Source organism: Chelmon rostratus, chromosome 7 (assembly GCF_017976325.1).
Source record: "Chelmon rostratus isolate fCheRos1 chromosome 7, fCheRos1.pri, whole genome shotgun sequence".
Lineage (NCBI taxonomy): Eukaryota > Metazoa > Chordata > Actinopteri > Chaetodontiformes > Chaetodontidae > Chelmon > Chelmon rostratus.
Window position 1 is genome coordinate 23,527,699 of NC_055664.1, and position 23,813 is coordinate 23,551,511.

At 42.8% G+C, this 23,813-nt stretch overlaps 1 protein-coding gene across 1 annotated transcript; it reads left to right on the top strand.

The window, feature by feature from the left end:
- The first annotated feature begins 404 nt into the window (after positions 1-404).
- On the top strand, positions 405-21,513 carry mtus2b (microtubule associated tumor suppressor candidate 2b). The gene is made up of 14 exons (XM_041939933.1): positions 405-2,237; positions 2,724-2,892; positions 4,442-4,657; positions 9,939-10,085; positions 12,242-12,340; positions 13,840-14,036; positions 18,963-19,029; positions 19,430-19,644; positions 19,796-19,901; positions 19,995-20,068; positions 20,173-20,271; positions 20,382-20,501; positions 20,792-20,889; positions 21,306-21,513. Exons 1-14 carry the CDS (start codon positions 405-407, stop codon positions 21,511-21,513), a joined length of 3,648 nt encoding a protein of 1,215 aa, XP_041795867.1.
- The last annotated feature ends 2,300 nt before the right edge of the window (positions 21,514-23,813 follow it).

Below are 23,813 nucleotides of genomic sequence, written 5' to 3' on the forward strand. Positions count from 1 at the left end.
TCCAATCATTTCATATTTCATGCTTGAAAATACTTCAATTCATGGTGACGTACTGAAAAAGATTGAAACACTGAAGTGTCATGTTCATTTCACTTGCTTTTATGAGCATTCACACCTGTTAAACACTTCAGTTGTCTGTCATTTTGTTCATCTTTTTATTTGTTACCTTTTGTTTTTGCACAGGCGAAGGACCCCTGATTTCATGAAGATCCATCTTCCAAATCAGATATGATGTTCAGCAGTCTGATTACCAGCATGGTGGAGCAAAATGAAATCAATTCTAGGCCCCTGCTGTGCCACTAAGATTCTTTGATGGGTACACAGACTTTTTCGTAATTGATGCCATGGATGATTGATTTTTATACTGCTCTTGAGGGTGCTGTAAACTCAGAGCTGGTTCCAAAATGTGCGAGCGAGGAGGGTCCTTTGGCGAGGGGGAGCTAAGGAATAACAACCAGCAGGGTGGAGTGCTGGCTGACGGTGATGCCAACGCCAATGACATCCAGACCGAGGATGGCAGGAGGATGGGTGATACTGACACTTTGTCCGGGCTGATGACTGAAACAGGAGAGCAGGACAAAGTCATCATCTGGGGTACAGACTCCCAGTGTGACGACCCAGAGCTGGCTGAGTTTGAGATGCTGGAGTGTCAGGAGCTAGAAGCCTACCTGGTTGAGGAGGGAGAGGACTTTGTCGGGCTTGCAGACCGGAAAGAGTTTCAAGGACAGCCTTCATCATGCGCCAAAGCTACAGCAGAACAGGCAACAGACAATAAGAGCAGGGAGGAGAGAAGGTCTGTTCTGCGTGGTGCTAGTGAGAATGAATCTAGTGCCTCTCATGTCTCCGAGAACAGAGAAGCATCCAAGACTGAGTTAAGCTCAGAAACTGATGTCTTTGTGACCTGTCTGTCCACCACTTCAATCATGGACACTGCTGGCTTGACCCAGACGACAGACTCCTGGCACATTGCCTCTGGTCCTTGCTCAACCATCTCAGAAGACCCGACTCTGGTCTCCCAAACTTGCAACACTGCCGCTGGGAGAGGCAAGTCCTCTCAAAGAGCCGACCAGCCTTCGCTCTCCTCTGGACAAAGCACAACACAACGGAAAGATGTGGACGTGAATTTGAATTCAACAGTTCACTCAGAGGATGTGGTATCACAGGTGAACAATGGAGTCGCTCCATGTACGGATGTCATTGATGAGTGCAGGAAGAACAATAACCAGAGAAATAAAGCAGGGAATACCATTTCAGAGCTAGATTGTGATCAAGGGAGAAGTACTGAGCACAAGTGTTTGCCCACTACAAAAAAATCACACGAAGAAAGCAACACAAAAATGGATAAAAGCACACAAGCTGATGAGGCTCCTGATGTGAACTACAGCCCACATAAAACAGGTACAAAGGGCACCCAGTCGTCAACTGAATCCAAAGCCATAAAGAAACAAGCATCATTTGATAACACATTGAAAAAACAAAACTCTTTTGACAAGAGTTTCAAAAAGCAGCCATCGTTCGAGAATGCTTTCAAGAAGCAGCTCTCCTTTGATGACACCTTAAAAAAGCAGGGCTCTTACGAGAACTCCGCCACCGCCAGCTCTTCAAGTCTGGAGAGAAGGAAGCCATGGGGAAGCCCCAGTCGACCAGCAACTCCGAATTCCCCCAAAACTACCTCCTGTTCCCCCAAGAGACGACCGAGTGGTTCGCCAGCCAAGGTCCAGGGCGTCAGGGCAGTGAGCTTGGAGCGTGGCGACTCTCCCCAGAGAGGTTTAAGTCAAACAGTCAAACCAGCAGGTAAGACAGGTGTGAGCAGTGGCATCCCCAAACCTTTCGTGCCTCAACAGAGAGAGCCTGAACCCAGGAGGTCTTCTCCTCCCCAGAAGCCTAAAAATGTCCGACCAAAAATCATCACCTATGTTCGAAAGAATCCTCAAGCAAAACCACAAGTGACGGACGCCCCACTCGAAGCCTCCACACACCCACTGAGACTATCTTCTTACTCCAGCCCACCAGCTCATAAAGATCTAAAGGTTGGTCCTCAACCTAAATCCACACCGGTGCTATGTTCCTCCAACCTGCTGTTTGACAAATATCGACAGGAGATGCAGAAGGCGGGGTACTATCCTCCAGGCACGGCTGTGACCGGGATGAAACCTCCGAGCAGCACCGTCCCTCAAAGGCTGAGTGGGAAATCAGACAGTTTTCATGAGGATGTGTCTGAGAAACATCTCCAGGAGGTGAGAAATGAACTTTTGATTTGTTATACTCCTCACATGACACAGCTACATGTCATTTGTGGTTGAAGATAAAGAAGTACACTAAGATGCTGTTGGCTCAAAATAGCAACAGTTGACAGAATATCTGAGTAACGCAAAGGTTTTAATCATATATGAAACTGTTCTGACCTCTTAGTTTGATAGCATCTTAGCTAGAAGTGATGCCAAAAATAAAAGGCACACTTGCTAAATGCAGAAGAAGTCACGTTTAGCCATTTGTGAGTCTTCTTGCAGAGGGCTACAAGGCTAATATTGCTGTTGCAGCCTCACTTCAATCACATGGAATCATAATGCCTAATGTAGTTATATGTGAAATAATTAGTTTATCATTGCGCTCTATAACAAAACCATATTAAATCTATATTATATCATTGCCCGTCTTATTGGCCATCGGTTGAAATCTTTATTGTGATGGCAGTGATTGACTGTATCGGTATTGTCTCTTAGCAGCATGTTTCCCAAGAGGGGGTCAGTGTCTACCGCTCACCCAGAGCTCTGAGGCCACAGCTGGGGTTAGGGGCAGTCGCCAGGCAGCCTGCAGCCAAGGCAAGAGTTCAGCAGACAGGTCAAAGGTCATCCCCATTTGTGTCCGCCCAAGGCCACCAGGACCCTGCAGGTGAGATGCTGATCCGATGGCATAATCAGTTCAAAGTGAAATATTGCTGTAATCCAAGAGTTTTCCCATGTTGTGTAATTCAACTAAGAACACAAGAGCGTATTTGATATGCTGCATACTTACGTGCTTATGTTCTAAACCATTTAGACTATTGTTGAAAAATAATTTTACTCTTTCTTACTTCTCTGCTTCCTTTGCTATTCTGTGCACAGCCCGTCTCCTTGTTGTCGAACTGCAAGAAGTTAACTTCTCCGGCTCGCTGAATGATTTACCACTTTTTTTTCTTCCTCTCATGCTTATGGATGAGGCTTGGCTTTTGGCACCTAATCTCTTTGAAGTGCAAAACATTTCGTAGCAACGTAACTCACACATCCTACCAACTTGCACTGCATATTTCTACCTCACATTGTTAGGCATAATCCAGTCAGCTTCCACATGTGGTGCTCTCTTATTTACAGTACTCTGGACACACCTAATACTGAAGACATCAAAACCACAAAAAAACACATGGATTTATTTAGTAAAAACAAGTGTTAAAACAAAATTTAAAAAAAAGCAACACAATTTTCCACACATTTACTCTGTTGTGTTGCATTGCACACTGTTATTATCATTATCTTAACCACCTTCACGAGGTCACCACCCCATGAACAGATGTTCATTTTCAAAATCAATTTCTTGCCTTCTTAATACGTTTTAGACCAGAAGTTGTGTCGTGCAGAGTTAGTGTTGGTAGTACTTCTGTAGTAATTCATATTATGGCAAGAACCACTCAGCTAAGTAAAGAGAAACGACAGTCCGTCATTACTTCACATGGAAATCACCAATTAATGGCACCTCATATTAGAGCCCACAGAAATACATCTCAACATTAACTGTTTGAAGGAGACTACATGAATCAGGCTTTCATGGTCGAATTGCTGCAAAGAAACCACAACTGAGGGAGAGCAACAAGAAGAAGCTTAGTCAACAAACACAAGAACATTAGACCAGTGGAAATCTCAACTTTGGTCTGATGACGTGTGTTTCCCATCATGAAGCATGGAGGAGGAGCTGCGGTGATTTATTCGAAATTCAACTTCACAGCATTCTGCAGCCATCCCGCCTGGTTTGTGCTTTGTGCATAGCACCGTACTGTATGTGGGAACTCCTTCACGGCCTCGTGAAGCTGGCTGAGAGAGTGATAATAGTGTGCAAAACTGCCTTCAAAGCAAAAGGTGCCAACTCTGAAGAATCGAAACATGAAATATGAAACATTTGGTTTAGTCTTGCTTACTACATAATTCCAGTCATGTTCTTTTATAGTTTTGATGTCCTTGGTTAATTAATCTACAGTGTCGAAAATAGTAAGACAAAGAAAATTAAAGAAAAACCATTGAATGAGCTCAAAGATTAGATTTAATAAATTCTTATATTTCTTTCTTACTTTTCACATTCTTTATTTGTAGGTCTAGCATGACAATGTAACACTGAGACAGAAAGCCCTTATCTTATTGGATATCTACCCATTGTTACTGTAATATTGCGTTTTTTTCCCATCTACCTCCAGGAGAGCAAAAGAGGTCAGGAGAAAGGGGCCCAGAAACCAGCCCCAAGAGTCTCCTGCTCAAACCAGGCCAGTCTGGTCTCCGTCCTCCAGGCTTCTCGGCCCTGCCAGCTGCCCGTCTGGCTGCCTTTGGCTTCATCCGGAGCTCCAGCGTCTCGTCTGTGTCCAGCAGTCAGTCTAACGACAGCAGTCAGGGTGATCCTTGCCGACCCTCTCAGCGTGAGTCATGCTCTCGTCTTACATTTGAATTAGGGTTATACCTAAAGACCCCCTACAATGAGAGTCATGTTTTTAACCTTGTTACCGTGGTAATGTAATGTTTTTATGTACGGCCATTAGCGAAATAAGCATTCAGCATCGGGGCTGAGTGTCTCTGCCTGAGCATAGCAGTGAACAAATGATGGATTCAGACAGCGAGGACTGCATACGTCACACACCTAAAGAACCGATCCTGTCGACTGCCCAAGTGGGGTTACAGTGAAACGAAGGGTATCAGAGGAGAATCCGGGTGTAGCTATGTTGCGCTATTTTGCAAGCTAAATTTCAATATTTCCAAACGATGGTAGAGGCGTGTTCTGTTTTCGGTTGCAAAGTTGCAAAAGAAGAAATGGAGAGTTTGTATTACCCCAGGATCTGAAAATCCAAGAGCCAAACTGTAGCCTGCAGGAGCCATTTTCCTGAGCAGTCTTGAAAATTTTGCACAAAAACAGACGGATTTTGCCACAAAACTGAACTGAAGTCTGATGCTGTTCCATCCATTTAATCAGTGCCTGGAGAGGAACTTTAAAATATGACCGGCTAAATGATTTCAGACATCAGTGCTCTGTCTGATAAAAAGGATATTCCACTCTTATGTTTTATCGTATCTACATCTCCTTATTAGTTCACTTCGTTGTGGCTGCCCCTGCTTTCCTCAGTTACTATAGTAACAGCCACTCACTTCCTTTCATTTTTCATTCATTTATCGCAAGTAGGCGCTGAAAGCTGCTGCACCACAAGGGCTTTGATGAAGACGTCCTTAAGTCACTCTCCTCCCTCTGCTGCCTCTCCTCAGTCTGCGTACTGCAGCATTTTATCTAGATCATATCCAGCCTGACACCACGTCAGAAGCTTCCTGCAGCCTTTATTCAGAGAAACCGCTACTCGTAAAATACAAGCTGATTATCTCAGCGTGGATTAGACATGTAAGAAATGTGTCAGAGCAAGCTGAAAAGTTGTCCATTGAGACTTTTTAAGATTTATTACCAAGTAAGCGCTGAATCTGAGTAGTGTATGTGTTCTGCTCCAGCATGGAGCTGCTGCACATTTGTTTGTCCACAGCGCTGACTCAGACCAACCGACGTCTGAAAAATGCTCAGACATACTGTAAAAAGATCCTGTTATTCCCTCCTGTGATTTTTATCCCATGATCCTGTTTGACCTAATTAAATAAAATTAATCCAAACCACCCAAAATAGACACATCCAAATCAGCTGATTGACAAAAATTGCTTGTGTAATGGTGTACATGGGGCCATTTCTTTGAGACTGGTGTCTCTGTGGCATCCCTACTTGCTGTGCTGATTGGCAGGTATGACGATGGGTTAAGCTGTCCTCGCTCAAGTGTCGCCACATTTGCTCCAGACTGAAGACAGCTGACTGCTGCCGCTTCCCCGCTCCCCACTTTTCCTGTCCTAAACTGACCCACTGGATTGAGACGCTTCCTTAAGCTGCTTGTACAGGCAGGGTGCTCAGACTGGAAAAAAAAGAAAACAGCTGTTGTCTCATGCAGGGTGCCCCCCCCCCTCCCCAAGCCTCAACCACAGTAACTGCCTCACATGTCAGCAGCAGTCTCTTCTTCCCTATTTATAATCTCTGAGATGAAAAAGTGTTGCCAGCGGCAGCAGCTTGTGTTGAAAAGAGAGAGTCAGACTGTGGTCCGAGAGGATAACCTGTGAAGCTTTTTACCCCAGCACCGCTGACCGGCCTCTTTCACGCCTGTGGATCTCCTCGAACTTTCACTACAGTCAAGCCCGATAATGGTCTTTCATTCCGCCTCAGTGTCCCTCCTGAAAGGCTCCAATGTACACTTTACTGGGTTATTTTGTACCATTTTTAACACTGATTCTTCAGAAAACAACCACATCTGAAGATGACAATCTGCAGTCGTGTAAGTGTGGCCTACTTTTTTATATTGCCATTGTTGTCTTTGCTAGTTTCTGTGTAAAGCTGTCGTTAAATTTATAAACCGATTGCATTTTTTTTCCTTTCAGAAAAAAACACCCAAAAAAAACAAGAAATGTGATCGTATTTGTGCTGCAGAGAATAGATGGGTGTCTACCGGATTGTAAAACACTTGGGAGTAGCTCAGACAGCATATACGTGACTGGAAGCTTGCATATCAGTGTTTCCCTTCAGGCTGTTGGCTCAGACGGTGCAGCTCGATTAGTATGCTACCGTATGCCTCCGGATGCACTCCGGCAAAACATTGTGACTGGGAGTGAGCACACCCTCTCATACAGGAATCTGTAATGCACGTCAGGATGCTGGTGAAATATCCAGTTCATCTGTCCAGTTCGATCTGTGGGAGCCTTCATGAGCACAGAGTACGCTCACGTGTCTGCACTGTGTGCTGCTTTAATGGCAAGATGCAGATGAAGATACAGTGTATTCGACTCTGTATTAGTTTTAAAGCAATTACGAGTATTATTATAATGGAGTAGTTGATTTACAGAAATTTTATCTTTTAATTTGTGTCAAGCATAAATGCCAAACATTTATTGTGTCCAGATTCTCAATAACTTTGGATTTTGGCAGTTTCAATGTCACCTTGATCCCTGTTTTCTGACATTTCACAGACATTATGGAGGTGCACCTTGGTGCATACTTTATAATCCAACTTCATGCTTTGCGTACCAGTTCCAAGTGAGACTTTGCAGCAGTTGAGGCAGCACAAATCTCTGTGGCATGTTCTGAATATTAAAGCTCCTCTCCTGTGGATCAGTCCCATCCCTGTCATGTCCTGCAGGAAGAAAAACAGCATCACCACACACAGTTTTTGACAGGAGAGACGATGCGGCTCTGGTGACTGAAAGGGCCATTTTATATTTTAGTCTCTCTTCTCAAGAGGAGATCTGATAAAAAAAATCACAGTACAGCATTCTACCCTTTCACAAAGAGTTTGAAAAGTGGCTTCATGTTTTTCTTCCCAGTCCAGTTACTTGTTGCCCAAAAAGTCTAAACTCGAGGGATTTCCCTAAATGTTAACTGGTTCACATTGCTTTCCTGCAGTTTTATCTGTCCTTCAGTTTTATCTTTATCTTAATTATTTCCCTTCTGATTAGAGTAAAAAAAAGAATCATATCAAACTAATCTGACAAAAAGAAAAGACCAACATTATATACCTGTCTGAATTTGTGTATTTCCAATATTTGCATCAGATAGCCTCGACAGCTCTAATTCAGGAGAGCAAATTCTAATTTAGATAAAGAGGAATTACTAAGAAATAGACAGTATGAAAGTACATTCAGTAGACACAATGAAAAGTGAGAAAATGCTTGTGTTTAATATTTTGAACCTGAGTGGATTAGTCACCAGCAGAGTAGCGTCCTTCTTGCTTCACACTGATCACAGGATGCTTACAGCAGGGGATGGATTTGTACTGTGCATGCAGGCTAGAAACAAGCATTTAGCATTGTGAGTCAGCCTCCAGCCGTCTCCCTCAGCCAATCCGCTTCTTGGCTCAGCCTCCGTTTCGGTAGGACACCTTTGGGAAAAAAGCATCTGCTGACGGTCCCAGGTGAGGAGAGCTACTGTAATCCCACAGGAGGTTTCACACATGGTCCGGCGCATGACGTCAAAACTGATTTAATGTTCTCTTCCTAACCTGAATTTCTCATGCTGTCTACACAAACGGTCTTCAGGCTCCTTGAACCATCCTCTGACTGATTTATTCTCACATCAGAATCATTTTAATTCAAGGACACAAACCTGTGCTTCTTTCCTCTTTAGGAATGCTGAGCTACTGATAGGTGCAGCGTGTGTCAGCACTGTTATTGATTGCAGAGCTGAATATTTCATGAAAGTAATTGGAGCTATCTGGTTTGCAACACTTCGCTTGGACTGACAAAGTAAACCTAAGCGCTGACTTGTCGACATAGTGCTGGAATCCAGAGAAAGTTAGGAGTTTATCTCGATGGAATTTTATTAAAAAAAACAACAATGGTGGAGTGAGGATCTTCCTTCGTTTGGAGGGAACGTTGGTGGTGTTTTTCTGTTCGACTACTCGTTGCTGCAGCCTCAGTCTGTCTGTGAATCAAAGCTTTTTATATCAGAAAGCTAGAGGCATAATAACAGCTGTTATGAATAATTAAGATGTTTGCAGGAATCTGCTTCGCTTGGTGAATTTCTTCAATTCGGAAAAAAAAGAGAGCAATCTGCTGATATTTGATCCTACAAATACCAAAGAAATACAACATGGTAATACTACCAATAAAGGATCGGGGGCACTCTAGACAAAATGTTGGCTTTTTCATTTTCTAAGCGAAAATAAGTAAGGTGATGTTTTTAAACTGCATGTTTCAGATCTAATCACATTTACAGTAAAGTATTTATGCACTGGTGGCACTATAATTACACAAATTTACGAGAACTGGACAAGAGGTTGGGAGACACTCTGCACAGGTCACCAGTCTGTCACACTGCAAAAGCTCAGCTCTCAAAAACATGAAAAAAGAAAAAAACAGAGGAAACATTACTTAAAATAGACAAATTTATCTGCCAACAGATCAGGAAAATTTCAAGAATTTTAAAACAAGTGAAATTATCTATTGTTAAAGAACCCACAGTTATCTTAGGAGTAGCACAGACTGAAAACAAGTTCATTTGTCTGAACATAAAGACATTCTGGCTTTGACAAAGCAGTTTTGTACTCTTTGGTGTCGATCAAGCAACTTCATAATTCTGGAAATTCTAGTTTCAAGCATTAAGTGACAAAATCGCAGTAGTTGTAGTATCTTATTAAGATAATTAAGTACAAAAAAGCTTGAAACAAGAGAAATGCTCAAACATAAAAACTGCCATGAAAAGAAGTCAAAAAGAGCTGTGACTGTGTGAGGAGAAGCTCATCAGCATGTTAGTTTATGGGGTTTGTCAGTTAGGTTCAAGCCCAGCACCTCATTATTGTGCGGTAACTGTAGTAGCCACTGTAGCACTGTGCTTGTAAGAAAAATGAAGCCTTGATGTGCAACATTTTGTATTGCTTTAGTTTCATTGTGAAACTATGTAGATAGGTCAGGCTTTAAAAAGTTGCAGTCCTTTGCCACACATGACTCCCTCTCGCTCCCCACGGTGCTGTCTCTCTGCAGATAAAGGCAAAAGGCCAAAAAAACAAACAAACTTGTACACTGTATGTAGAAAATTAGCACAGGGTTATTTAAACAAAAAAAAAGATCATATACCTCTGTGAATAGTAACCCTTTAAAATTCTAGCACAGACTACATTTTTCATTCTCTCCCTCCAGATCCTGGCAGCGGCAGCGATGACACACCTCTCCACAAAACTACAGCGCCCCCCGGTGAAGCCTCCCATGCTCAGAGCCGGTCTCAGCCTCCCAACGCCCCCAGCCTCCAGCGCCGCAGTCTGCCTCCACAGCGCTGCTCCCCGCTCGGTACGTCCCTGTGACACTCAGTGGGGAAACAAGGGTCCTGGTGCTCAGTTTTTCTGTGCATGTGGTGTTGGAGCTACAGTATCTCCAGAGACAACATCCTGGTCCGAGCTCAAGGTCACTGGTGATCACATGACCCTTGAGATTGGATGTGTGAGCATGTGCTAACAGGGGTGTTAGAGGGAGTTGGCAGCTTAGCATCAAGACGCACATGGAAATTGTTGTCAGCACATGTTGGTATTCATTCCTCAGATAAAGTCAGTGGAAACTCTCAACCCTGTAATGACACCTTCAGCATCTAATTCACAGAAATGACTGTTATCAACATGTTGTTTTTCACTGTTAAGGTTACTGAAGTTGTCACTGAGTTGCATATTAGAGCAGGAAGACAACAGGGTAGTTTACGGATGGCTGGCGCTGGCGTGCTGTGTGTATAAGGATCTGCTCTCTGTATGAGGCCGTTCAGTATTTTTCAGTTGGCCAGACAGAAAATAGGGAATTTATGGTTGTTAGTGGCTAAGCTGCTTCAGACAATCATTTGCATACAAGGTGTCCGGACTTGTATGAATTTTCTGTGTTCATAAAATTGAGCAAAACACTCCTTAAAGGAGTATCTGTATGCAATTTCATCTAAACTTAAAATTAGCAGATTCTGGTCATGAAATTACTAAAATTCTAACATTTCAAGCACATGGTCTTTATCACAGCCTTTTCCCTTTTGTCTGTGTTTTTGAGAAGCAGAATCATAGAAGAAGAAGGGTGCTCTTTGATTCAATACAATTCATCGATGGTACACACAGTTCCCCCTTTGAGCTGTACTTTCCAACAGTATGAATAGCACGTTTGTCCTCTCTAAACTACTTACAGACATTAACCGGAAACGTCTACTAAATGAGTTTTCCTGTATTTAACAGAAATGAAGCCTTTAAAACTGAGGAAGATGAAGCTAAAGCAGAAACTATTTTATTTTCATCTTTCAGCAGCTTCAGAGTCTTTTGTCACAGCTATTTTAATAATGTAAAGAAAGTTGTGCACAAATTGTCTTTACAGTGATTCTATAGCAGAATGACTGAGTGTGGCCTTTGACTCATAACATCCACTGTTCATCCCACTGGAGATCTAATTTAAGAAGGAAAAGGAATACAGAATGAAGAGTATTTATATGCTGTAATATGTCGTAAGTGTTTCTGAGCATTGCATCACAGCTGTGATGCAGTACCATATATATGCTCCCCCTCTGCTGGTTTAAGTGTCTTTGTTGTTAGTTGGTGCACCTTGTTGCCCATGTTGGCATCTTTGCAAGGAATGTAGACTATCACCACCATCCAGTGGTCACAGAGCGTATTTCTGCATAAGCCAGGAGCCAACTCTGCTTCCTGCAACAGAAAAAGTGTGAACAAGTGGAGCAGCAGCACCAGCTAGTGGTCACTGCTCCTCACTGTATTTCAAACGTTGTCTCCCTTGTTGTTTACACCAGTTGTTCCCAGTCTTTTTTAGTTGCCGATATTTTAACCAATGATTGATGATTGATAAATAAAAGTTATTTATCAATCTTCCCTGGGGGAATATTGTTTTAACTCTCTTATTTTTTTAACACATAGGCCCAGAACACACAAACACACACACAGGACACTTACAGCTCAGCTGCTGTGCTCAAGGGCACCTGGCATGGAGGACATTTGCTTGTAAAGTTCTCCATTACAAGTTAATGTCCTCCATTCAAATGTATACTGAATTTTAAGTGCAGAAATATGATCAGCAAAATGTAAATTCTCAAAAGTAAAAGTAGCCATTATATGGAAAAGACCCTGAGTGTTATTTTGTGTATTGCTGGATTATTATCACCAGTGCATTAATGTGTAAGTGCATTTTAATGCTGTTGCAGATCAAGATGAACTGAATTGTAGCTACTTTGCATACATTTACCATAGTTTCATCCATGGAAATAATCACTATTAATAAATGTCTTGTAAGTAAAATGTCAGTCTGTTTCCTTGACTGTCACATAAATTAATGTCAAAGAGTAAAAACGATAATACTGAAAAAATGAAAGAATCAAACAGAAATATTTAAGTGAGGCAGAAGTACCTCAAAGGGGGTTACTTGCTTTTCAAACATGTGCATTATACAACTTAACATTGTTCTTCTTCTCCACGCAGCCTCTAGGAGAGAGATGCAGAAAGACATAGAAGCAGTGATGCCCCCAAAGTCCTCTCCTAAAAGATTTGCAGTGGTTTCGCCCAAACCACAGTCCCCCGGTGAGTCCTACTCATCACACTGCAGCCTGTGTGTGTGTCTGTGTGTGTGGCACAGCATTCTCTGTCTACAGCCTCTGCTGTCTCTTTAAAATTTACAGTCACTTTCTCTGTATCTCTCTCTCTCTCTCTCTCTCTCTCTCTCTCTCTCTCTGCCTCTCTGCCTCTCTCCACACTTCATTACGCATGGCAGCCTGCTGTTGTCATAGCGACAAGCCACAGTGGCTATAATGCTAGGATGGCTCCTCTGGTAGGAATCCTGCTGGATCAGATTACCACAGCCAGTCAGCATTTTGTCCGTTTCTCAGAGACCAGACAGAGTTTCAGACCATGTGATAAAAGTTTACTGCATTTAAACCACTGAGCTTCCAACCAATCCATCCGCAGCTGTTTGTGTGGAAACAGAGAGGAAACCAACTGCGGATATAATCTGCAGTATAACTCTATTAGCTCTTTGCTAAGAGGGATGTGTGGTGGAGGGAAACGACATCGACAACAAGGTGCAGCAGATGCAGCCGGAGCTCAGCACATACAGATGTTCACCGCGAAGTTCTGTCTTATTTTGTCTACATCCGTTTATATGCTTTTGCAGACGTGACCGACGCCCACTTATTTTGAGAAGATGTCCAGCCAGAGTTTAGTTTACTTTAGGTCTTATTCCTGAACTGCTGTTGTTATGGCGAATGTGGCACGTTATCATGACCTAAGCCTGCCTGTTATCTGTCCGAGGTCTGAACATTCACAAGATTCGCACTACTGAGTCTCCTGTTATTGCAAGGGCATCTTATCCTTAACGTCGCCAGAGCACTTCCAAGAATTCACAGTGCATACAAACAATAACATAAACAAATTCTACCACAGTTGCAGGCAATATGTAGCTATTGCTACTACTGATTAAGCTGTGTATTTGTCTATAAATGATTTAATGTCAAAAACATATTTCCAGAACCCCAATCAGGAATCAGGAATCATTTATTGTCATTACACAAGTTTCCAAGTGCAACGAAATTATGTTCGTTATGACTTCCTCAGACAACTCATCCATACCCAGGATGGCAATGATATGCTGCAGAGATTTGCAATTACTGTTAGTCCAAAACACAAACATGTTCAGTTTACAAGAATAGAAAACAGAGAAAAATGGCAAATCTCCAGAATTAAAAAGCTGGAACCAGCTAATAATTTGCATTTTCTTCAATGAAATCACGTCTTATCAAAATACAGGTTGATTAACTTTCTGTTGATTGATTGTCATTGTTGTTGTCACATTAGCCCTCCTGTTGATAATGTTTGTCTTTGCTCTGCTGGTTCTCTGCTTGCATACACATTTTAAAGTCTTAGCAATCTTTGGCTGGTGCATGTCAGCGATTACAGAGAAAATGGTGAATTACTGCCTGTACATGTGACCTACTTGTGAATGGCAGTTTCCTGATTTTCCACTGTATATTTAGTTTGTTATGAGTGACACACTTTGTTCATCCTTTTGCTTTCTGTCTCTGTAGTTCGTGGACGGACAGCAGCAGGTCATGGAGCTGTTCGGACTGACAGGGCCCAGGAGCTGGACCAGGCTCTGATCCAGCAGCTGCGGGAGCGCTGTGAGCAGCAGGCCCTGCAGCTGCAGAGCCTTCAGGCCCAGTTAAAGAAGGCCTCCCTGTGCCTGGATGTATTCAGCATTACGACCCAGCACTTCTGTCACAAGGTAGGCCAGGATCTCAGAAGGTGTGTTTAAGGAACCTCTGACATTTGGGTGCTTTGCATTCAGGTAACTTGTCAGACATGAAGACCATGGCACAGCATCCCCTGGCTTTAATTTGTCATAGTTTAGCTCACAAGTGTCATGAATTTGATCTTTTCTTGCGTTCGAAAATTAGATGTTAAGCAGGGACGACCGTTGCTTGCAGCTGCATTGTTTTGTAGCAGTAACATAAGTTGATAAAGTGAATTTAACATTCATCATGATGGACTGTCCAGCCAAAGGATTGACAAAGTGTGAGTGTCATGCAAACAGAATCCAAACTGCATCCTTTGCCTAAATCAAGTGCTGGCCTCATGGTTAATCTTGCTGTTCATTATTTTTGCAGCCAACATCCAGGCTAATAAACACAGGCCCGCTGTTAAAAAAACTACAAAGCCGTTGCGGGCTTCAGAAGGCAACTACAAAGTGTGATGAATCCAATAGCACAAACAACACCTGCAGCATCTGCCGTTTTGTTGTCAGCATTCCTTCATGAAGCCACTTGCTTTAAAGCCAGATCGTTGTGGCTTTTTGAATGCATTGGGAATACCTCTAAAGCAGCGAGATCTGTCAGTAAAACTGTTTGTGGGGAAAAACTGAGGACTTCCAAATGTTTTTCTGGTAGCATAAACAGGAAGTGGTGTGTTATGCACTATGGATTTTTCGTTGTAGAAATCTGTGGCATCATGTCGGTTATTCCTACAACTGCTGGGTGGTTGACTCTATCTAAACACATTTAGTGTTTATTTCAAATATCTGGGATGATGTGTTTCATAAGTATTCTCCCGATGTGTCGTTACCAATCATGTCAAAATCACCATCCTGCAGTTTCTGATGGTACAGACAGTCTGCCTGCACACTGCGACTGAGTGTGCTCTGCTTCTCAAACCTGGATTTCTTGCCCTTTCCTGGTCCTCTGCTTGCATTTTATCCGTTTCATCCAGCCCCACCCACGGGTTCCACTCTACAGTGGGAGATGATTAATGAGATTAGAGCTGCCTGCCTGGACCTCGCTGTGCTTTTAGTGAGACTGATTGTCAGACCCTCGCAGAATACCCACTGAGGTCTAACGGGTGGAATGCTTTGAAATATATGGATCTGAGATATATCTGCAAACATTGGAGGGGCTATATTATGCAAAATATTTCCTTACATTTGATTTTCATTCAATAATTATGACAAAAAGGCAACATAAGTGATTTACAGATGGAAACTACAGGTGAACATGATAACCAGCCTTAAATACTTTAGAATTTAGAAGTTCCTGTCTATTTTTAGTGCAATTCAGTATGTAGTTTTTCTAATATCAGTCAAGATATGTATGCTGCTTTGATTTGCTCTGAGAGCTATATATTCCTTCCATGAATCTCCTCCATCTACCTTGCAATTACTACTCCTACTTGTCTGTGTTCTGGATTTTAAGACGTGTACAGACAGTGACAGCTCATACTGATGAGGGTTTTGAAGATTGAATGCATGTATGAAGAAATAGAGGAAATATCAATGTTTTTTTTTGCATGAACATCGCTGTATTTAAAGTGCTTTATACTGTACATTAACTGGGCTATACTGGGCAGTTGGATTTTTTGTAAGAGACTCATTGCTATGTAGAATAAGTGTGGTCTGTGTGTATTGTAATGCCTGCATGTAGCTGAGTAACAGAGCAGATAATTGGCCACTTATTGATCATCTCCCTCCCCCATCTTCTCCTGCCCCCCTCGTTTTTTCTGTGATGATGTAAAAGATGCAAAAGCCTGCACATGTGTGTGTGTGTGTGTGTGTGTGTGTGTGTGTGTGTGTGTGTGCTCCCTGCCATGCGTGTGAATGTGATACAGGGCGTGTTGGTGCGTGGTGGGTTTAAGGGAGGGCAGGCAGAGCTGGGCTGGGGCTGCCAGTCTTTGTTCCAGCAGGGATAAATGCCGGTCGCAAACGAGGAAGCGAGGTGAGGCTTCGGGCTTTCCATCTCTCCTCCTCTCTCCTCCCTTCGCCTGGTTCCCTCCCCCTCCGTTTCTCTTTCTGTATCTTCCTCACACTCGCATCTGTCACTTCTGCCTCGGTCGGCTCAGGGATGCGGCTGTCTGCGAGCCTGGTATGGGCCATTGCTGCTGTAGGCTCCATTTCCTCTCTCTGCGCTGTCTGGACCAAACGGTAAAGGCAGTATCTTCTGCAGGCAGCAGGCTTGTTTCAGCACCAAGGAATCCTTTATATATGTGTGGTTGTGCGCATGTGTGTGTTTGACGAGGGGGGGGTTCTGTCTATAGGAGCATTATTTTCACTTGTTTCCTAGAGACAGAGCTGCTGGAGAGTGTAATGCTGTGCATGATTATGCTGAGGTAAAGCTGGCTTGTCTGTCGCACTGTCCCTCTTTCTTTTCTCTAAGAGTTTGCAGACACATTACATAACATGCTATTGCTATATTCTTACACTTGTCCCTTTATTTCCTTGTGTACCTTTTGCCCTTGCCGTATGTATGCTTGTGTAATTCTGGGTGATTATATGCCATTAAGTGTATATCAGAACTTTAACATAGGGTGTTTTATTCTCTTGTTTACCTGATGCTGCTGAATTTCTCATCTACAAGAAATCATGTGTTTGGCTTTCCAACAGAATTCCTGTTGTAGTCTGAGTCTCTGCAGGACAAGAAGTCCAAACAAAAAAGCAGCTGCTCGTTGGAAGGTTTTTATGGTCCCACTGAAACTGAACTGATTACATGGATGCAGACTCTGAAGAGGTTAATTAACTCCTTACAGCATCTCTTTGAGAATGAGCACCCTCAGTATAAAAAGCCATATATATCTGTGGGTTGTGGACTGTTGGTCAGAGAAATCAAACCCTGGTCATTTGATTAGGATTAGCATTTTTCTTCTTACAGAGCTAACAATTGATCAAAGAATCACCAAATGAATCAACAGTGTAATCAATAATGGAAACAATGATTAGTTCCAGCCCTGAAAATGGATTAAGTTGCCTTGGTGAGGGCTGAATGTCAGATGGGACAATTACAATTCATGTCACATACCTCCCTGGAGATCTACGTGGGGGGGCGGGGGGGGGGGGCATTTGAACAGGGTGAGGAAGTGATGAGTAGGGGCAGATGTGTTCCTGCAGAAGAAAAATAAAGCCTCTATCCATCCTTCATCCCTCATGAGGTCACAGCAGTCTCTCCCTGATGACTGTATGTTCCAGGTAAAACCTCTTAGAGGGTGACATCATTAGATCTCAGACATACTGTACCATCTCATACATATTTCACCCACTGCTGTCTGTCTCTCTCTGTCTTTGTTTCGCCCAAGCACTGCTTTGTGATCTCTGATAATCTCCAAGCAACCGTTTGCGTAGCTGTCTCACTGCATGTTTAGAGTTGTGATCAATAGTCATTTGACTGTCTGATGTTTCTTCCTTTGGGAGTAAAGTTTCATCTGTGGGTGTCACATCATGGGGAGTCCCCGGTGGATGCCGGAGACGGCCTGAGCAAATGGTCCATAGTGCTGCAGTTCACTCTTGCCATGAAGGATTTATCGTACCCCTTAGCTGTTATGATCCATGGTGAACTAGAGGATACTTTGATGTCAGATTGTAGTGCTGCAGAGAAAGTAAAGTGCATTTTTGTTTGAACAGAAATTATACAAATTATGTTGTGGGGATTTCTCATGTGTTTCTTGATCCATTTTAATCTGTTAGCACAAGGTGGAGATGAAGTTGTCTGACTGTCCCTCAATTTTACATGCTGGTGGTTGGTGCACAAACGATGCAACATGCTAACTCCTAAATTCAACAGGCTAACCTGTAAAATAAGTAGTAAAACACCATAAAAAAACTTACTGCTTCATTTACCGATTCAGTCCTTCAGCTTTGAAGTGAGTCCTGCTTTCGACTGGCCCTTGTTGAGAAAGAGTTTTCCAGTTTTTGTTGGCACATTTCTGTCACTGGGTTTACATGAAGGCTTTTGCGTTGGCTCTTGCATCCTTTTTTCGTACCTTAGACATCTTCATGTTATCGGAGTTGCGGGTATTAAGGTAGATAATCTACGTAGTCTGTGGGCGGGGATATTCACTTAGCTGGAGGTGGTGCTATGTTAAATAAAACCCCACAGGATGTCACACACAGAGGCAAATCTACTGGCCTCATGGAACACACACTTCCTATAGATGGAGCAAAAAAAAAGGAGAGAATAGTCTTTTGTGTTATTTTATGGATCTCTAGACACACTGGGGACACACTTATTTTGAAAATCTATGAAGAAGTGCTTTTCGTGACCTCTAATCATCAAATATTATCAAAAGTACAAGACCGGAGCTGTGAGTGCAGACCTTTCCTCCAGTATGTTGTGCTAAGTTATTACAAATTGATTTAATTGTTGTGTTTATTAATGGACCATGGCCTCAGCCATCTCACGTCAGTGCTTCTTGGAGGATGTTTGATTTGGTAAAGACACAAAATGGTTTGTGGATATTGCTGATTACACTGTTTGAAAGGTTACAGTGTATTCTAACTGAGCTGTGATAGGACGCATCAGAGTCAAGGCTGCTACTTTAAACATCATCAAACCAGGTTTCGTTGAACAGTTTTGGGTAAAAGAAACTGCAAATAACACAAACACAAGAAGTAGGGACTTCTTTTTGGTGCATAATCCTATAATGCACATCTAGCTGCTAACTCTTTGGGTTCAAAATATCTCCAACTCTCTTTAAAGTGCGTACAGTCACTCAGTGCCCAGCGGTGTCACCTAAAAGTTCCTGGGCTTGAACTCAGAAAAATATTTCCTTCACTGACTTAAATTGGTTGGACAAACTATTAGAAACAGCCAGGCCTGTGTCAGTTGGTCCTGCAGGTGTTTCAGATCCGTTTGCAGTTCTGATGTGTCCGCTACTGTATGTGTTTGCATTTCAGAGTGAGAATGCCATTGTGAAGGAGAGGGAACTGTCCCTGGAGCTCGCCCGAATCAGGGATGAAGTGGGTAAGTGGGATATAGCGTGACAGATATGGCACCACAGGGAGGAGAGAGAGCAGTGAGTCACTCGCTCTCTACTGCATGTCATGTATTATACAGTATACGACCACGAGGGACGACAGGAAGTCACCCTGGGACTTCAAAAATCGAACACCATTTGTAATTGTTTCATATAACTTTAGAAGGATTTATAATTTCTTCGGCTTTTACTAAATAAACATCAAGTTGCACAACTTTACACTGTTACTGAAAGTGTCACAATTACTGAACAAAACAAATGTTAACATCCAGACTTTACAGTACAATAATACTGTCTTTGTATCCTCTTTAAACAAAGTTTGGTCGTTAGTGCATGACTTACATTTGGATATGATAAAACAAACTGAAGCTCTACGTTGTGTTCCAGCTTTCAGCGTTGCACACTGGGAGCAACTGCAGCAGGAGAAGCAGGAACAGGAGCGTCGTTTTGAGGCTGAGCTGCAGGGTTTGCGGGCTCAGCAGCAGAGGGAGCTGGGAGCGCTGGAGGAGCGGCTGAAGGCGCAGCACGCCGCCGAGGCCGAGATCCTGCAGGCCGAGCAACGACGCGAGCTGGAGGAGCTGCGGTTCAAACAGCAAGAGCAGGTGCCTGTGTTGCAGAACTGCTGTCTGCTGAAGACGTAGTCCCCGTGAAAACTGCATGTTACACTATCCATGTTTGTGTATGTGTGAACAGTTGGCATCATTAGTATCAAGGCATTTTTGTGATTGTTAAATGTTTCAATCTTGGCTCCAGATTGAGGAGATGAGTGAGAACCATGAGGCTTCCTTGATGGAAATGGAGACGACTCACAACGACACGCTGGCCACTCTGCAGGAGGAGCATGCCAGGACTGTGAAGAGTGAGCATTTACCCTAAAACCTGTTACTCCCCTGTCCTGACTGAGTCTGCTGCAGGTCAAAAGAAACAATAACATGTTATTTCTTTGTGTCAGATCTGAAGATGGCGCATGAACAGCAGACAAAGTCTCTGGAAGAAGAGTTTGAAAAGATTAGACTGTCACTGCAGGTAAACAGCGCTCATTAAAAACAATTGTGTTTACAGACACACGGTATGATGCATTTTGTAGTTAGAGACAGTAACTAACCAGTGCGTACCTGTCTGGAAACCAGGACCAGGTGGACACGCTGACGTTTCAGAATCGTAGCCTCAGAGATCGCGCCAAGCGCTTTGAAGAAGCTCTGCGCAGGAGCACAGATGAGCAGATAGTGGTAACTGCTGCATGATACAGTACAGGACAATGTGTTGATAGTAGTGGATAAAACTTTATTGCTTTTAAAGACTGATAGTGGTTTTCACTGATGTTATCCGCTGTTGCCAGGATGCTTTGGCACCATATAAACACATTGAGGAGGACCTGAAGAGTCTGAAAGAAGTTCTGGAGATGAAGAATCAACAAATTCATCAGCAGGACCTGAAGATCTCAGAGCTGGAGAAAATAGTAGGCTTCAAATTTCTGCTTTCATTGAGCAACTCAGGAAAACTGGTGCTTGTTTCAAGCTGTTTTTATTTTGTAAAGTTGTCAGAAAAATATTAAACTCGCATGTGGAAGTTGCACTACCATCCAGGGTAAGCTAATGACAGCATCAAATGTCCAAATCCTCTGCACCTTCTCCTTTGTAAACTCATATCATTTGACACATGGCCTGTTTTGCTCGTATTATACTGTTTTGTCATACATCATTTGAAGAATTTAATGTTGTGCACCTTTTCTCCTCTGTTTTTGAGCAGGCCGAAAAGAATGTGTACCTGGAGGAGAGACTGCAAGTGTTACAGCAGCAGAACGAGGACCTGAAGGAAAGAATTGACAAGAACGTTGCTGTGTCCAGGTCAGACAAGTTTAAATGCATCTTTGAGCGTTTGAGTTTAAAACCTTTCCAGCCAGCAGAAGGTGCGCTTGGAAGGCTCATTTATAACATTAAGATGTTGGAATTCTTTAATTCTACAGCCAATAATCATCATTTTGTTATTTAAAAAATGTGTTTACTGGTTTTATTACTTATACTATAGTGTAGTATAGTGTAACCCCAACATCAAGGGTCCAGGGAGAACAGTTTTTGGCAAATACAGCTTTGGGCAAAGTTAATCTTGGAGCGTATCCAACTGTTTTTCCATCACTGTAAAGGACAGAGGTTAGAACAGCGACCTTGCAGCTGGAAATGTCTGACTTCTGCCTCTGAAAGGAATGCAGCAGTAGTACGAGGTATCTGTCTTTTGACTCTTCCCCGTCCCTCTTCCTCCCCAGGCAACTCTCTGAGGAGAATGCCAACCTGCAAGTGCACGTGGAGAAGGAGAGCAACGAGAAGAAGCGGCTGAGTCGTACTAACGAAGAACTGCTGTGGCGTCTCCAGACAGGCGAGCTGAGCCCTCGCATGTCGCCCAGCTCCTCCCCCATCCATCGACCCTCCTCTGGACCAGGCTCCCCTGCCCGCCCACACTCCTACCATCAATGACACTCTCAACGGAAGCTCTTGTATCAGTCGCTTTCTTTTATCCGGCATCGGAAGCCCTGATCTTTTTAAACTCTTCGTTGAATGTTCCTCTCGATTAAAATTGTAGGATTTTACACATTGTAGATGGACAGACACAGAAGTTTGTTTCTTGGGAAATGCCGCTCACCCATGTGATGCATTTCCAACGTCCAGCCGCAGGAATTTAATCTCTGACCTAAGGAATTGTATTAACACCTCTTATTGTTCAAAAGGGAATTCTCTGCCCTCCTCTTTTTCTATTCCACCTGAACGCCCCCACAGGACGGGCGTGGTCATTGTAGACTTCACAGAGCAGGATCAGAGTCACGGTGCCTCACTTGCATGTCTTCGCCTCCATCTGCATCACCTTCTCATCCAGCGCTCAGGATGATGGATGTACGAGACATAGTGAACGTCAAAAGTGCAACGACCAACACGAGAAGCGCCTTTGCTGACCATTTTCTCCCCCCAGCAACGTTTATCAAGGCACAGGCGACACCTACTCAAATAACCTCCCTGCAGCGTTACTCTCAGTGTGGATTCTTCTCTGGGGCATGTTTACCTTTTCATGCTGAAATGTTTCATATATCAGGAGTGTATGAATGACCACAGAGCCATCTAACCTCAACCATCCATCCTACTTTCTCTTTAAACAGCTAGACCCCAGCATTGACCCCGAAATGTAAGATTACAACATAACCACTCATAAATCCATTGAACTGCCAACACAGTGTAACCATGATATTGATTATAATTTGTAAAAACTGTACATGTATTGCTCTCTTTAAAGCATGTTCTGTCTTCCAATTATAATACAATGCATTTTATTTTAGGATTACCTACAGTGTGACAATATGGAGCAGAGGGTGAAGGGGCGACACAAGTCGACTTTTACTTCTAATTAAACAGAACAGGATTCATTCAAATGACATCAATAATTGTATTGTACATTTAAGACTAATCTCACATTTTTTATGCGAGATGGTGCCTCTCACCTTCAGTCGGGTTAAGAAAATAGAAGAATTTCCCACAACGTGAAAGCACAGGATCTGTAGAAACCACCAAAGAGGAAATCATGAAACACAGCAGTTAATCATGTACTGTAGCTGTCGTATGTCTGGAGTTTAGTGCTGCAGAATCTGACATAAATGGTGAAGACATTGCAGTTCTCATCAACGTGTATTAACATGAACACGTGGAAATCCAGCCTCCGTTCATTCTGTTGCATTCGTACAGTTTCACACACGCTAACCGTATCATCTTCCTCTTGCGGCTGACTCAAATCGTTTTCTCCACCGCTCACTGTTTTCTGGGTGTTTTTTGAAATTCACCACAGAAAACCTCATGAGCAAGTATGATGGAAAAAGGAAACTAATATCGCCTCCAAGCGTTCAGTCTCTATCTGTACCTCCAGCTGACTCGTGGCAAAAATTCCGGTCCAAACCTGGTTTCGAATTTGAAAGAGAAGAGAATCATGAAAATCTGCAAGCTCTTACCTCATTTCTCACTGTAGAGAATAATCTCAGGTCTTGAGGAGAATCATGAGTCACGGGAGGGAAGCAACTGCCATAACTTTCTTTTGTATTAATTGTACTTGTTTTATATTTTTGCTCATGTTTACATGACCACTCAGCTCAACTGTCTGTTTTGGAAGATATCCTTTATATAAGATTAGTTGGATGTACAGAATATGTTTAACTATTTTAAAGAGAATAGTGCAGTCAGCAAATATACAAAAATACACTGAAGAAATATTGCTTTATAATAATATGTGATCAAATAATCAGCTCCCCCAGACACGTAAAATGTGGAAACCCTCTCAAACAGGAATTGGTTGTAGGAGAGTTGCATCTACAGTTGGGACAACGAGTTGATGATAACTTGGTGGGCTTCACTGTGTTCTGACAGGAAGTGGAAATGATATTTCTCTCCATCAGGTACTCTGATTGCACTGATTGCCTCTGTGTCCCGTGGACATGACTACGTACTCATTTACTGAATGTTTGTTCGACACTAGAATAAGGCTTTTGTTTACAATTTACATCCACAATCGGAGAAGGTCGTTGAGTCGGATGGATGTCGGTACTTCTGCTGATTGTTTACAGGACTTCAGTTGTAAAGATCCTATTCAGTATTTCAGAAATTCATTCTCTGGATAAGTTATAAGAAAGCATGTCTTTATAAGGTTGTTGTGCATTATTTGTTTTACATTTCTTGTGCATTTCATTTATTTATTTATTTTTGTCCTCCTCCAGAACTGCATTTGTAGCTTAGCTGGTTAA